Source organism: Schistocerca serialis, chromosome 1 (assembly GCF_023864345.2).
Source record: "Schistocerca serialis cubense isolate TAMUIC-IGC-003099 chromosome 1, iqSchSeri2.2, whole genome shotgun sequence".
Lineage (NCBI taxonomy): Eukaryota > Metazoa > Arthropoda > Insecta > Orthoptera > Acrididae > Schistocerca > Schistocerca serialis.
Window position 1 is genome coordinate 1,025,902,913 of NC_064638.1, and position 15,101 is coordinate 1,025,918,013.

Here is a 15,101-nt window from a genome sequence, read left to right on the forward strand (position 1 = left end):
GAACAATACTTCAGTATTCTGCTAGATACCCCGTCATATCCATGAGAGTTCTTGGTCTTTAGTGATTTAATTATTAACTCAATCTCCCTCTTGTCAGTATCATGGAGGAGCATTTCAGGTAACAGTCTCGGAACATTTTTTTCTAAGAGCGCTATATGATTCTCTGTTGGGACTAGGATTCTATTTAGTTCACCTGCTATATTCAGAAAGTGATTATTAAATACTGTACATATATGCGACTTATCAGTAACACGGACATTCCCACTACGCACTGATTCTATATCCTTGACCTGTCTCTGCAGACCAGCCTCTTCCTTTACGACTGACCAGATGGTTTTAATTTTATCCTGAGACTTAGCTATTCTATCTGCATACCACATACTTTTTGCCTTCCTAATAACATTTTTAAGCATGTTACAGTACTGTTTGTAGTGGGCTGCTGCATTTAGATTTTGACTGTTTCTAACGTTTTGATATAATTGCCACTTTGTTCTACAAGATGTTCTTATCCCTCTAGTCAGCCACCCAGGCTGCCTGTTTGTGCTAGTACCCTGTTTTGAATGTTCTAACAGAAAGCAACTTTCAAAGAGCACGAGAAAAGTCTTGAGAAAAGCATTATATTTATCGTCTACTGTATCAGTGCTATAAACATCTTTCCACTCTTGTTCCTTGATAAGATTTACAAAGGTCTCTACAGCAACTGGATCAGCTTTCCTATACAGCTGATGACTAACACGTGTTGCAGCACAAAAATCTTTGAGTTAAAATTTGTGCATCATGATCTGAAAGGCCATTCACTTTTTTGCTAACAGAATGCCCTTCTAGTAATGAGGAATGAACAAAAATGTTGTCTATGGTTGCTCTACTGTTCCCTTGCACTCTCGTTGGAGAGAATACGATTTGCATAAGATTATATGAATTAAGGAGGTCTACCAGCATCCCCTTCCTTGCACAATCACTTATACAATTAATATTGAAGTCACCACATATAACTAACTTTTTGTATTTCCTATAAAGTGAACCAAGAACCTCCTCTAGGTTTAGCAAAAATGTTGTGAAATCTGAGTCTGGGGATCTATAAATAACAACAGTTAGAAGTTTAGCTCCATTAACTTTAACCACACCCGCACAACATTCAAACACCTTTTCAGTGCAGTACTTTGAAACATCAATTGACTCAAATGGGATGCCGTTTTTCACATACATGGCTACTCCCCCACACCGCAAAGAGCTCCTCGAAAAGCTGCCAGCCAACCTGTATCCTGGTAAAGGAAGCCTCTGAATTATCTCATTTAAGAAGTGTTCAGATATACCAATAATTTCAGAGTCAACATCTATAAGCAGTTCACTAATACCCTGTATATTTTGATGAAATATACTAATTCCCTCATTACTCGGATACGTAAGCTTTGTCAAAAGTGGTTCCTTTGCTAGAGAGACTTCCCTTAAGCAGGAATACCTATCAGCTGACTTCAATCTAAAAAAGGTGCAGCTCTAACACCCACTACTGCATCAAATCAAATTGATGACATCTTTACCATATAGACTCATGGTGCGCCACCCTATCTTATATATATAAAATTCCTGGAAGGTTCTCTTGTATATTCTGGGATATTTGTATAAATAGCAGCACTCTCCATGCAGGAGTTCAGTTCTGTTCTGGCTGTGTGTTGGTGTCCATAATAAAGGTGCTTTCAGTACAGTGTGTGGTACTCAACTGAGGATCCTGCTTTCAGATTTGGCCTTTATTCTATTTACAATGTGACACTGGTGAAGTACTTCAAAACATTTACATGCAACTTTGAAAAATCAATATAACAAAAGCCAACAAGTTCTGGCACTTGATGAATGGAGTTGCAGAAGACATACCCCAAGCTTTTATGGTAAACAATGTCACAACATTTAAATAAGTCATCAAGTGGTGGCAGCAAGTTGAGGAAATGCAATAGAAATGACGTGGGTGAAAGAAGTATGATTGACTCCTGAATGAGGTCCCTAAGGCAGTTGTGAAAGACCACCATGACCTCACTTTTCCCATACACCAGGCAGTAAGAGAGGAGATACAGCAGCGTATGGCAGTCACAATGAGTATGTAAGGGACAGCAGCCACGAATGTCACCCCCATACTTCAGGAGGTAATAAAGCATATTGAAGATGCATATCTATCTTTGGCACCGCCCTCCACCACCAGTAGAACGTGCCATGACGAATGGACTCTGCCAACCTGGTCTTGTGCACTAGCCATTAAACAACCACCCAGCATCCCAACAATCAAGTTACAACCAACTTCTCCACCAAGCAGAAGACCCTGTAGAATACAAATCTGGAGAACATGCTGGTCTTTTTTTACTGTGGATACCCTGAAATTTTGTGCAGGAAAGATTTTCCCTTGTCCTTCAGGAGATACTATCATCATCATCAGTTCTAGTATTGTATGATGAGAATGCCAAGACAATGTCACACTGGCAGTAGCAGTTTTGGGATAGGGGCAATTCTAGTATAAATTCAGGAAGTTGCTGAAAAGGTGACAGCTTATGCTTATAGAGTACTCCACAGGTCCAAGAGGAATTAGTCTACAACCTGGAAGAGTGCCTTGCAGTTGTTTGGGCCATCAAGAAGTTCTGACCATATTTATTTGGCAAACCATTCTCTGTTGTGATGGACTGTCAATCTCTTTCAGTCTTTTTGTTATGCCTATCTGCAACTCAGTATCTCCACCATATGGTGAGTAGCAACTTTCCTTTTCATAATTTTGTTACATTCCATCCTGGATTTTCCATTGTTTAATCTGTCCTTTCCATAATACTGTCATTATTTCCTGGAGCTTGAGTTACTTTCAATGAATCTCCAGCTAAGAAAAGTGCTGTGTTCTTCCAGTCACGATATCCTCAAACTAATCACAAATTTCGTCTGATATTTCATATGATTTTACCTTCATTAATAAGCATAGGAAACATTCGAGGGCTTTTTAGAAGCCATGAAATACAGCATCTGACTACTTTGATACATGGCTTTCAGGACATCATGTCAGAAAACCTCAGGTGAGCCGAGTTGATCACCTCTTCTCCTTGTCTCCCATTCCTTCAGTCTGTATACCCTCCTCAGTTCACATCACGTCATTGTACACTGCAATGCTAGTGCTTGTGTTACATTAATACCCCGTGTACCAACTGCATTCCTTTTTACCGTGCACCAGCTGCCTCCCTCCAGCCTAACAGCTTGTCTGAACACCTGAAAGCACATCATTGTATTGACAAAGCTGCCTCAGGGATTGCACTACAGTCAGTAACTGGCTATGTATATGTAGAACATGGATATTTCACTATGGACTCTTCATTTCTTTTGATGAAAATAATACTTATTATAATTTTGAAAAATTACTCTTACATAATAACTAGTACAATGGGGGAAGAACAGGTGCACTAGAACTTTTATTCCACCTTAGCAGCCATTTATTGATCTCTTCACAATGTAGCTCACTTTAAGATTGCTGATTTTCTTTTGATGAAGGTTTACAAGTCTCAGTATACAGGTAGTCAAGCCAAAATGTCTACACTTCAAAGTGTTTCACTCTCAATCAACTGTAGCCACTAAAGTGTATGCAATAATACAGTACTGACTAGCCACAGTTTGGAATCTAACGCTTGTTGAGTTCCTGAGATGTCTAGCATTAGCACCCCCTTAGCTTATAGAACAATACAAATGTGACAACATTACCTTACAGCTTGTCGCTGAAGTCTAGATTACCTACAGCTGCCAGGGTCCAATGCTAACAGAAATAATAAGGAAACATTCAGCCCGTACTAAATCTGAGTGGAAAAGGCCTAAAAATAGTATATGGTCAGATGTGGTTGTGTGGCAGCAGCCTCATATAGCTATCACAATGAAATACGAGCAGTCTTAAAAAAACCAGCAGAATAAAAGAGCTAAAGGACACAGCACAACTGAAAGACACTGCAATCCCCCATATTTTGTGAGTCAACTAGCAAAATGAAATACTCATCTGGGGGTCTATGCTCTGAATGATGGCAATTAATAGCTAGTAGGTGATGAAAGAACCCGCTAAAGTCTGGCTGTGGCATGATACTAATCTGTAACATAGCACAAGGTCTACGTATGTTTGAAGGGGATAATTTGATCGAGTCAGTGACAGACCGATCGCAACCATAGCCTGGTGGCTATGTACGCACCATACTTTATGCACTCTGCCATTTTTAACACACTTTTTCGTTGCACAAACTAAAGATGCAACTTCTACCCAGTGAACTAGAAATCCCTATTCAAAGTATGTTGCACATTAGTGTTAAATACTATCACATACTCAGAATTATTGTCGTCGTGTAACTGCCTAAAGAAGCATATTAAGACACTAATAGTACTGCAGAACCAATTTTTAGAGAGACAAAATTTTAAAACGTTAGTAGTTTTTGTTCGAAAGAGTAAAATAAACGCATAACTTTTTATAGAACTTTATATATCAAACAGCATATTTCACAATTACAATTACATACCAGTAATACATTGTTCCCTCAGCTGATCAGTATGACCCTCTTATTACATATTAATGTACACTATATTATATTTATTCTGGTGCAACATTTAAATAATATATTTGTACTGGATCTATAGCTACAACACAATCTTTACTACAAGATAAGATATAAATAACAATTCTATTGACAAGAAATTAAGTCATTAAGACTGAACTGAGTCTATATAGCATGTGTTACCCAGAAGACAACATACCAAGAAAATCAAACCTATCCCAAAATTATTAAACAAAGTTACATATTCTCAGATGTTAAATGCACTGCATTTTTATGATCTCAATTAAGAAATCTAATCGACATCTTCTGTTCCACATCTGTCCGCTCCAAAGCCTTACAGAATTCTTCAAATGAAATCATTTGGTCACCATTTTGATCAGCTTCTAAAATTGTACGTTCAGCAATACTTGTCAGTTGCTCTTCACTGCAAAACAAATTAAGTCAACATAAATGTCATGTGAACATTAGAACAAATACTCTAAAGTAAATAACAGATTCCTGAAAGAAATCTTTATGCTGTAAGTATTATTTGTTAGCATGTAAAAGTAATATTTCTTCTCTCATTGTTTGCAATAATAAGTTTTTTTTACATTACAATAGTAAATATTCTTATTTTACAGTACATGACCTAATCATGTCTCCTGGTGGGAAAGTACTCTGAAATGTAACTGATGAAAATAGTTTTCGTACAGATAGTTATTACTATTATAAATTATTAGGCGGTCAGGAACTACACTCCTGGAAATGGAAAAAAGAACACATTGACACCGGTGTGTCAGACCCACCATACTTGCTCCGGACACTGCGAGAGGGCTGTACAAGCAATGATCACACGCACGGCACAGCGGACACACCAGGAACCGCGGTGTTGGCCGTCGAATGGCGCTAGCTGCGCAGCATTTGTGCACCGCTGCCGTCAGTGTCAGCCAGTTTGTCGTGGCATACGGAGCTCCATCGCAGTCTTTAACACTGGTAGCATGCCGCGACAGCGTGGACGTGAACCGTATGTGCAGTTGACGGACTTTGAGCGAGGGCGTATAGTGGGCATGCGGGAGGCCGGGTGGACGTACCGCCGAATTGCTCAACACGTGGGGCGTGAGGTCTCCACAGTACATCGATGTTGTCGCCAGTGGTCGGCGTAAGGTGCACGTGCCCGTCGACCTGGGACCGGACCGCAGCGACGCACGGATGCACGCCAAGACCGTAGGATCCTATGCAGTGCCGTAGGGGACCGCACCGCCACTTCCCAGCAAATTAGGGACACTGTTGCTCCTGGGGTATCGGCGAGGACCATTCGCAACCGTCTCCATGAAGCTGAGCTACGGTCCCGCACACCGTTAGGCCGTCTTCCGCTCACGCCCCAACATCGTGCAGCCCGCCTCCAGTGGTGTCGCGACAGGCGTGAATGGAGGGACGAATGGAGACGTGTCGTCTTCAGTGATGAGAGTCGCTTCTGCCTTGGTGCCAATGATGGTCGTATGCGTGTTTGGCGCCGTGCAGGTGAGCGCCACAATCAGGACTGCATACGACCGAGGCACACAGGGCCAACACCCGGCATCATGGTGTGGGGAGCGATCTCCTACACTGGCCGTACACCACTGGTGATCGTCGAGGGGACACTGAATAGTGCACGGTACATCCAAACCGTCATCGAATCCATCGTTCTACCATTCCTAGACCGGCAAGGGAACTTGCTGTTCCAACAGGATAATGCACGTCCGCATGTATCCCGTGCCACCCAACGTGCTCTAGAAGGTGTAAGTCAACTACCCTGGCCAGCAAGATCTCCGGATCTGTCCCCCATTGAGCATGTTTGGGACTGGATGAAGCGTCGTCTCACGCGGTCTGCACGTCCAGCACGAACGCTGGTCCAACTGAGGCGCCAGGTGGAAATGGCATGGCAAGCCGTTCCACAGGACTACATCCAGCATCTCTACGATCGTCTCCATGGGAGAATAGCAGCCTGCACTGCTGCGAAAGGTGGATATACACTGTACTAGTGCCGACATTGTGCATGCACTGTTGCCTGTGTCTATGTGCCTGTGGTTCTGTCAGTGTGATCATGTGATGTATCTGACCCCAGGAATGTGTCAATAAAGTTTCCCCTTCCTGGGACAATGAATTCACGGTGTTCTTATTTCAATTTCCAGGAGTGTATAATCCACATTCCTTAAATTCAATGAACAAATCTCTGAAAGTAGGTCATTAGTATCCTTAATTTTGGAGAGTGTATTTCAATCTATAAAGAAACAGCATTATTTATTATGATAAAGACAAGATGAGTAACTTGAAAGGCAAACTATAAGCTCATATGTATCTCTGGGCAACACCTTACTAACACTGAGTTAGAGACTAACACAAATTAATGATTCAGATGTCAGGAATATATGGAACTTGTGTACTTGCTATACTGAACCTAAATCAGAGAGTAATTAATAATAAAGCTACAAATTTCGACTAAACAATAGCTGAAAGGGGGTGCAGTGTACTGAGGAGGGTGATATGCATCACAAAATAACACTGAGGATGATAAATACATACTTTTATGACAATATGAAGCCCTCAACAACTCAAAACATGTCTCTCACAAGACAAAGAACTATAGAATATTTAGTACAGTGAAGAATTAATAGACAGAAATGAAATGGGGCAGGGGAGGGGGTGGGTTGCAGGTGTGGTTGGTAAGGCTAATGAAATTTAACACATCAGGGGAAATAAGAGTGTACTAAACTACAAATGCACCACAGACGTAAACGTTATTACATTTTTGAGTAAACAATGTGAGAAAAAGAGTCATTTATGCCATTGATGATCTCATCTTTAACCCCATTATCCTTTCGGTGCCAACATTTGAAGACCATATCGCACTGGCAAAGGGAGTTACCCTAAATAAGGAAATCATTACTATGAAAGTGAGTGCGGCACGTGTTGCGTACACAGAGCACTATGAAGAAATGAATAACTAGAACTGAACACACAAAACATACCTGGCAGTATATCAATTCTTGTTGGGTTTCCAGCCTGATCAAACTGTCATCTGAGCACAATATTTCAGCGGTCCACCTGGCCACCATCATCAGGTGAGAAAAGTTACGCTGCTCTCGCCGATCACTGATATCACTCGCAACCTTTAACTGCATCAGAAGTACAACAGCGCATGCGCTAGATGCAGTGCGCACATGCTCAGACATTTCTGCTGCTCCCTGGCGCAAAAAGAGCTGCAGCACCTCCAATGGTGAATACTGTCAAAAACAATATATCATTACAAATGATTATTCATAGCTGGCCGATTCAGAAGCCGTTTTTTCTTATATCTGATAAAACAGGTTTCCCAGTTTTACTTAGCGGGTATCCATTATCACGATTAATGATACTATCAGCTAGTCTGATTTTGACAGATTCTTTTAGAACACCATCACAATACCGCGAAGCATTTGCAACTACTTGCGTCTCATTATATAGCATCCTGTGTCCCTCTGTAATGGAATGCTCAGCCACTGCGGATTTACCTGGTTGTAACCATCGTGTATGGCGATGATGTTCAATACACCTATCGTCGTTGACGGTACAGATAGTTTGGTCAATGTAAATTTTACTGCACTCATATGGTATTTTGTAAACACCAGACTTACTCAAACCTAAATCATCTTTGACAGAGCCAAGAAGTGCTCGAATCTTAGCTGGAGGACAAAAAACACATCTGATCTCATTTTTCTTCAAAAGTCTACCTATCTTGGCGGACACATTCTCAGGAGACGGAAGAAAAGCCACAGACCTAAAGTTGTCTTCAGAAGGTTCAGGTAAAGGTCCAAACTCGAATTTGTTGGTCCGTATAGCTGTTATTATTGAACACTTCCTTAAGATGTTGCGTCTCCTGTGGTAAATTTTCAGCATCCGAGACAGCATATGCTCGTTTAACCAAGGTCCAGAGGACTCCTGTACATTGAAAAGGTGGATGGCAACTGGTAGCATGTAAATACCTGTCAGTATGAGTCACTTTCCTGTAAACACTGTGTCCGAGTTCCGTCTTCTTTCAATAAACTAGTACATCCAAAAAAGGTAACTTCCCCTCCATCATGAAGTTGATGTTCACATGAAGACAATTAAAATGGTCCAATAACTGGTGCAAAGAGTCTATTCCATGTGGCCAAACAACAAACATATCGTCAACATATCTTGGAAAACATGAAGGCTTGAAAAGATGTTTTCAGTGCCATATCCTCAAAGTCCTCCATAAAAATACTGTGTGAGTGCGGGAAAATTTACGTTGGCCAAACTATTTGTACTGCCAACGACAGGTGTATTGAACATCATCACCATACGCAATTACTCCAACCAGATAAATCTGCGCTGGCTGAGCATTGCCTTACAGAGGGACAGACGCAAGTAGTTGCAAATGCTTCGCAGCATTGGGATTGTGTTCTAAAAGAATCTGTCGAAATCAGACTAGCAGATAATAGCATTAATCGTGATAATGGATACCCTCTAAGTAAAATGTGGAATCCTGTTTTATCAAATACGAAGAAACAACGGCTTCTGAATCGGCCGGCTATGAATAATTATTTGTAATGATATATTGTTTTCAATTGCATTCACCACCAGAGGCGCTGCAACTCTTTTTGCGCCAGGGTGCAGCAGGAATGATTGAGTGCGTGCACACTGCATGTAGCACATGCAGTGTTTTACTTCCGATGCATATAATTGTGCAGTCATTTGCGAGTGATATCAGTTATCTGTGACAGCAGCATAGCTTTTCTCATCTGATGATGGCGGTCAGGTGGACCGCTGAAATATTGTGCCCAGATGACAGTTTGATCCAGCTAGAAACCCGACATGAGTTTGATATTTTAATGCGTAGGGAAAGTCTACATAGTCACATACCTGGCAGTGTTGGTACTCTAAACCTCTTGTAAACATAAATGCTAAGGGACAGCTTCAGTGGCCCAAAAGAGAGCAACATGGGAACAGTAACAGCAGCCCAATGAGTCTACTTTTACATGGTTTCTTACCACATGAGTAACTCGTTTGAAGAGCACTAAAGGATCATGTAACTTTGATCATTTTTCTTTCTGCTGTAAAGCTCGTTCAAGGTTTTGTAACTACCATAACCTGACTTAACTCTCAGCGATCTCTGCAACAATTAGCCCAGCTGAAAATAACTTCAGCAATGAAACACTTACTGGAACGATGTCTATAGTTTTGTGATTTACTGTTTTCAGTTAATTATAACTGAAACAAGTGAAATATTTGTAGTGACCATGTTTGTGGTAAGAGTCATGCGCAAAACATAACAAACCTGACCATTGTTTTCAACCCCCCCCCCCCTCCCCTCCATCAGTCAGTGAAACCAATTGTACATACAAAATACAGCATTTTTTAATAAATGACAATACATCTTACAACAGGCTGCATAGTGACTTGTCTCCTACCTAATGCCTGAAGGCCTAGCATCAAACCACCCTTATTTATTACCATTAGATCGTTGTAAAACCAGTAGTTATTCGTTAAGCTTGCTTGCAACCATTCCAATGCATACACTACAGTGAATTGTACTACAACAATTTACAACATTTAGCACCATCCAGCATTAAAAAAGTTCCCAAACATTTAATTCAGAATCAAATGCCAAATAGTCAGTCTGAAATTCTTTTTGCAAGCAATAATATAAAATGTGGTTTATTGTTTGCATGTAAAATCCAGATTCACAGCCTTCCACATATATGAGAATAGCTTTAAAATTTATGTTAGCTACAGCTGACATGCCACACTGGTTATGTTGTGTTGATTCTATTAATTTCAATTAAAGACTAAGGCTTCAAATGGAGAAGAAAGGGTAATAAACCTGAGAATTTACCACAACTCACCTTATGTTTGCTCCTACCATCATATGAAGAATGGCTAGTAATTCATCCCTAGATATTTTTTCATCATTATCCAAATCGTACATTTTGAAGGCAACTGAAAATCATCAAACATCACAAAAATTAGCATTCCAAAAGTAAAATCTTATTTTGATTCTAAAATGTGGTACATCTCATTTCTGACAACAATTTACAAAAATTACCCTAACATTTAATCAAGCATTTTAGTTTCACTGAGTCTCTAACAATTATAACTACAGAATAACCGCAAAGTCAGACCCACCCACCAGCTTTGACCCATGATATCAGCCTTACTTAACAATCATAGTAAACTCCAAATTAATCTAGGTTGCTACCCTCCCCTCCACAAACACAAAAATCACTCCAAAAAACCATACCACCCAAACCAATGCTCCTCTCTTCCAACCACCACCATCCACCAATACTCATCCCTGACAAAGTACCCAGATAAAAAACCAAATAAAACATACACACAACATTCACCACTTTAGAACAACACAAACCACAAAAATAAATAAAACCTACACACCCACACCAACCTTACATCCCCCCCCTCCTGCCAAAAAAACCACCCGAGCCCCATGCAACAACACAACACAACTAGGCAACACCCCCCCCCCCCAAAAAAAACAACCTTCAGCCTATACATTTTACCTACCAACTTCATGAATGCTTTGAAAGGACAGTAATTATTACACACAGTTTTTTACCAACAATACTTATCAAGATGAGACTGCAGAGTCTAAATGCACCCGTTCTTCCTTCCTACAATAGATTTAACAGCCCACAATGACCCTCTACTGTGTTAGTACATGCCCCCAGCACATAATATTTAAATTCCAAACTAATTAGCTGTCACATACCTACAACCCCTATGACCCACATCCCTGCCAGTAGAAAAACAGTCAAATTATTTAAGACTACTCAACACATTGCTCAGTTACTCCACCTCTTTAGTCTGTTGGCCCACAATCCTAAAAGTAACATCCAAACCTGTCCTTCACCCCTCCTGCTGAAACAACATACCTCCCTCCTCCCCCCCCCCTCCCCCCCCAATACCCATAGACGCTCCCTCCTCCAACTTACTGAACTGTGACTCAATGATTTCAACACCCACCTTCCACCCCAAAGACCACTACACAAACTCACTAGATACTGCATGACAGAACATATACCACTCCAACACACCTCTCTCTCACACCAGTCTCACGCATACACAATCAAAGTGGATATTGGTAACACCGACAATAAGTCACACACCCAACTTCACACAAGGCCAACCTAAATCGCTTGAACCAGGTACCTCCTGTTATAGATCACTGCATATTATCTTTCTAGCCCCTCCACTTATATAGTCCCTGGTCCAAGAAACTTTCGACAACATTAGTTGCCCACTTTAGCAATCAGCCCAAGCAACTGCGAAACTGTAATGATACAAGGAAAATCTTCCCCCGTAGCAACATAAAGAGCCATGGAGCTTAATTTCACAGTTGGATACCTATCTATAAAAAAATGATGAAAACATAAAATTCAATTTGAGAGAACAAATAGCAAATAAACTGATAGCTCAAAAACCAAAACCAGATAGCCTTCAACTACCAAAATTAAAAATACTCACTGATAAAACAACAAACTCAAACAACAGACTGCAAGCAACGAAATATTTCACCATGGCAAAACTCCAAGATTTCAATACACCGTTACATATCACAGACTCAATCCCATACAACTGTAACATTAATACAAACCAAATCACAAAAACAAACATCCAATACCAGCATGCGTCACCCCTTACTACAACACACCCCCTACAAACAATCTATTTCAAATACGCCACAAAACAAGACAGTTATGTTACACGCCAAAGTCGATGAGTGGAATTGCAGCAAACGATTGATCCAAAACTACTCAGCCTGTAAACACTAACATATCACTTAATGTCTACAGGATATAGCACCTGATGAAGGTCCACCTGAGTTTATGGCAAAACAAACAGTTGTGCATGAAATTACCAAAGATGTTTTCATAAATTGTTAGTCTTCTGAAAAAAAAAAAAAAAAAGTTGAAGTAAATAATTCACCTATGTATCAGCAGTCATGGTTTGGTGGGAAAGGTAAGATCCAATAATTTGTCTTGCACTAAAGAAGCACCACACCTGCTTTCACATGTTAATGGATAGTCTTTTGTTACAACTAAAGAGGATTTTCAGAATTGCCATTAATTTTTCTACTTTCTTACATACCCAGCCATACTTCATCAGAGGAAAATATTATTTCCACATGAACTCCTAATCAAGGACAGACAAAAACCAGTTGCAATTCTAATATCTATCAGACCGTCTCTGAATTCACTGAATGACGAACGACCGTCACTTTGTAAGGTTTCAGTTTGTGCACTGTTGTGATGAGAGTCCACTGACACCATACTGTAGAACTAAGTAGTGTAAAGTGATTTTCTCTGACATCCAAAGCCACCTCTAACTGGTCTAAATCAGCTAACACTGACAACATTTGCCAATCTGAGGTCCAAGCCACAGTGCAATTGTCATTTGGAGTCTGCGTCCCTGGCTATAGCACTCGTGGTTTGTGCGAAACACTCCGCATACCACAATAATAATCCAAGACTATCAAGTATCTTTACCTTTTGTGGTCACAACACTTCACCTCTGGTTATCTAAAAAACAACATACAGGCTTAAAAGGCACTGACCCTATTTTAAACTTCAGTTAAAAAACTAAATCATTTTGTCAATGTTCTGGCACAATATACGAATACTTATTCTAACTTTTTCACACGAAATTGTGAATTGTGTGCGGAAATGGCAAAATGAACATTTTTTTCTTAACTTTCAAAGTAACTAATTTTCCACAGTTCATCTGCCATTCATTCAAGGCAGTTTTCAGCACGCCTACTGTAGCTAAAAGCAGGGGGTGGGGGCTCAGGAGATTATGGAAGAGGAAAGTAGTCCTACAAAGATTTCAGCAAACAGTTAATAATTCACTCTTCAGCGAACTGTTGGACCTGGTTCCTCATTTCAACTGAACTGTAAGAATGAGTCTTCAGGAAGTTCATTTCTAATTGCAGTATTATTTTGCTGAAAGGTACAGGCGGAAGCTTCCAAGACCAGATATGACATTATTGTAATGATCCTGCTAAAAAACCTGTCACTGTCCACAAGCTTATTTTTGTCATTAATTATGTCAATGACATTTAGAACAGCCATAGTCTGACAGAAAAATGTTCAAGAATGAATTAATATAAATTACACTACTGCAAGATTAGAAATGATGACTGACTGCTTGTTAGTCTGTTTGGCAGATGGAAATACAGCTAGAGCTGTGTCCAAGAAACCCTGAGTACAGATGAAAAGTTTCTCTGTGGGCTCCCCAATTCCCAAAGATTATCAACCACTTCTAGAGAAACTAACTTAGGTCTAGGAAGTGAAACATTCTGTATCATAAAACTGATTTCGATACTTTTCTGTCAATGAGCCACATTCAGTTGTAAGCAACGTTTTCATTACGACAGACAACTGGCACAGACACAGTAATCAAACTACGAATATATGAGACATTCACACAGACTGCGGGATTATATGACTCTTTCTAGAAATATACTCCTTCTTATTGCCTTTTGAGCCTATACGCCACTAGATTACTTACACTTAAGCTTCTGCTCTCTCGAATTTAGCTTATTGTCTCGACCTTTCTTAATCGGTCGGAAGTGTGCTAGAACTTGCATGAACTGTAGAAAATTGACGCGATCGCTGCAGCCCTCTTCAAAAAATGCATGCACGATTCTGTCGCCAAGAGGATTGATTGCCAATTCCGGTATGCGAAGAAAGTCTTCCCTGCTCAATGTTCCGCAGTCACCGCGGTCTAAACTTGTGAACCTGCTGTACAATCTCTCAATCTGGTGGGGAGTAACTGAAACATGAAGGAAGTTAAATTAGATTGTGATAGCAAATTAGCGGGAATGATCAAAATATGGTGTAGAGGTGTGAACTCCATGACAAACAAACTCACATCCAGTTTCTTCTTGTATCTGCGCGATCTCCTCTTCCCGCAAAAGAAGCGAAGATCTGTTACCCATGACTAGCTGATGGCAGACGACGCAAACAAACAGAAAGATGTAGAGATATTATATTATAGTCGACTATTCCAAATCTTACTAAAGAAAAGCGAAAACTCTAGCCCTTCATAACGGCACCTTTAAATGACATAAATAATAAAAAACTGAAACTAAAAAAACTAACCACACCTCAACAGCACACAGTTCAAATGCCACTCTCACAAATTGTGTCAAAAACAAAGATGATCTGCAGTCGACACACTTACATTTGACAAAGTCGATCGTATAGTGTAAGGTCGATAGACGCCGGAATATACCACGGCAGCATGTTTGGGAGCCACATTGGCATAACAGTAGCAACACTCTGTCTGGTTTTTCTTACCAACATAGCAGCACGCCAAGCGGCCAGCAAGTAACACTTCTGAGTACGATATTGGATGAAGGCGAATACAATCGTTTATACTAATTTTCAACATAGTTTTAACTATTAGGAACGTGTGTGCTGCCATAAAAATCGACAATGACTAAAAATGACACAACATTTGTCGTTTTTTAATTTCCTGAGAACTATGGGACGTATGGACCGTAGATTACAGGACAGT

The 15,101-nt window shown here is 40.3% G+C and overlaps 1 protein-coding gene across 3 annotated transcripts; it reads right to left on the reverse strand.

Moving 5' to 3' along the window:
- Positions 1–4,453: 4,453 nt before the first annotated feature.
- On the reverse strand, positions 4,454–14,784 carry LOC126413720 (calcineurin B homologous protein 1). 3 transcript variants are annotated; one of them, XM_050083290.1, is made up of 5 exons: positions 14,766–14,784; positions 14,454–14,526; positions 14,091–14,354; positions 10,412–10,505; positions 4,454–4,971 (listed from the first exon to the last, which is right to left on the reverse strand). In XM_050083290.1, exons 2-5 carry the CDS (start codon positions 14,518–14,520, stop codon positions 4,827–4,829), a joined length of 570 nt encoding a protein of 189 aa, XP_049939247.1. In that variant the 5' UTR covers positions 14,521–14,526; positions 14,766–14,784; the 3' UTR covers positions 4,454–4,826. The 3 variants fall into 3 exon arrangements, with proteins under 3 accessions (XP_049939247.1, XP_049939245.1, XP_049939246.1); XM_050083288.1 differs by having other exon boundaries at positions 14,684–14,767; XM_050083289.1 differs by lacking the exon at positions 14,766–14,784 and adding an exon at positions 14,689–14,707.
- Between the last annotated feature and the right edge of the window lie 317 nt (positions 14,785–15,101).

Coding starts and splice junctions, on each gene's coding strand:
- LOC126413720 (XM_050083290.1), bottom strand. CDS start 14,520: ATGGGTAACAGATCTTCGCTTCTTTTGCGGGAAGAGGAGATCGCGCAG. Junction 10,506..14,090: donor GAGAGAGCAGAAGCTTAAGT/GTAAGTAATCTA, acceptor GATGATTTTCAG/TTGCCTTCAAAATGTACGAT. Junction 4,972..10,411: donor ATGGTAGGAGCAAACATAAG/GTGAGTTGTGGT, acceptor TTTGTTTTGCAG/TGAAGAGCAACTGACAAGTA.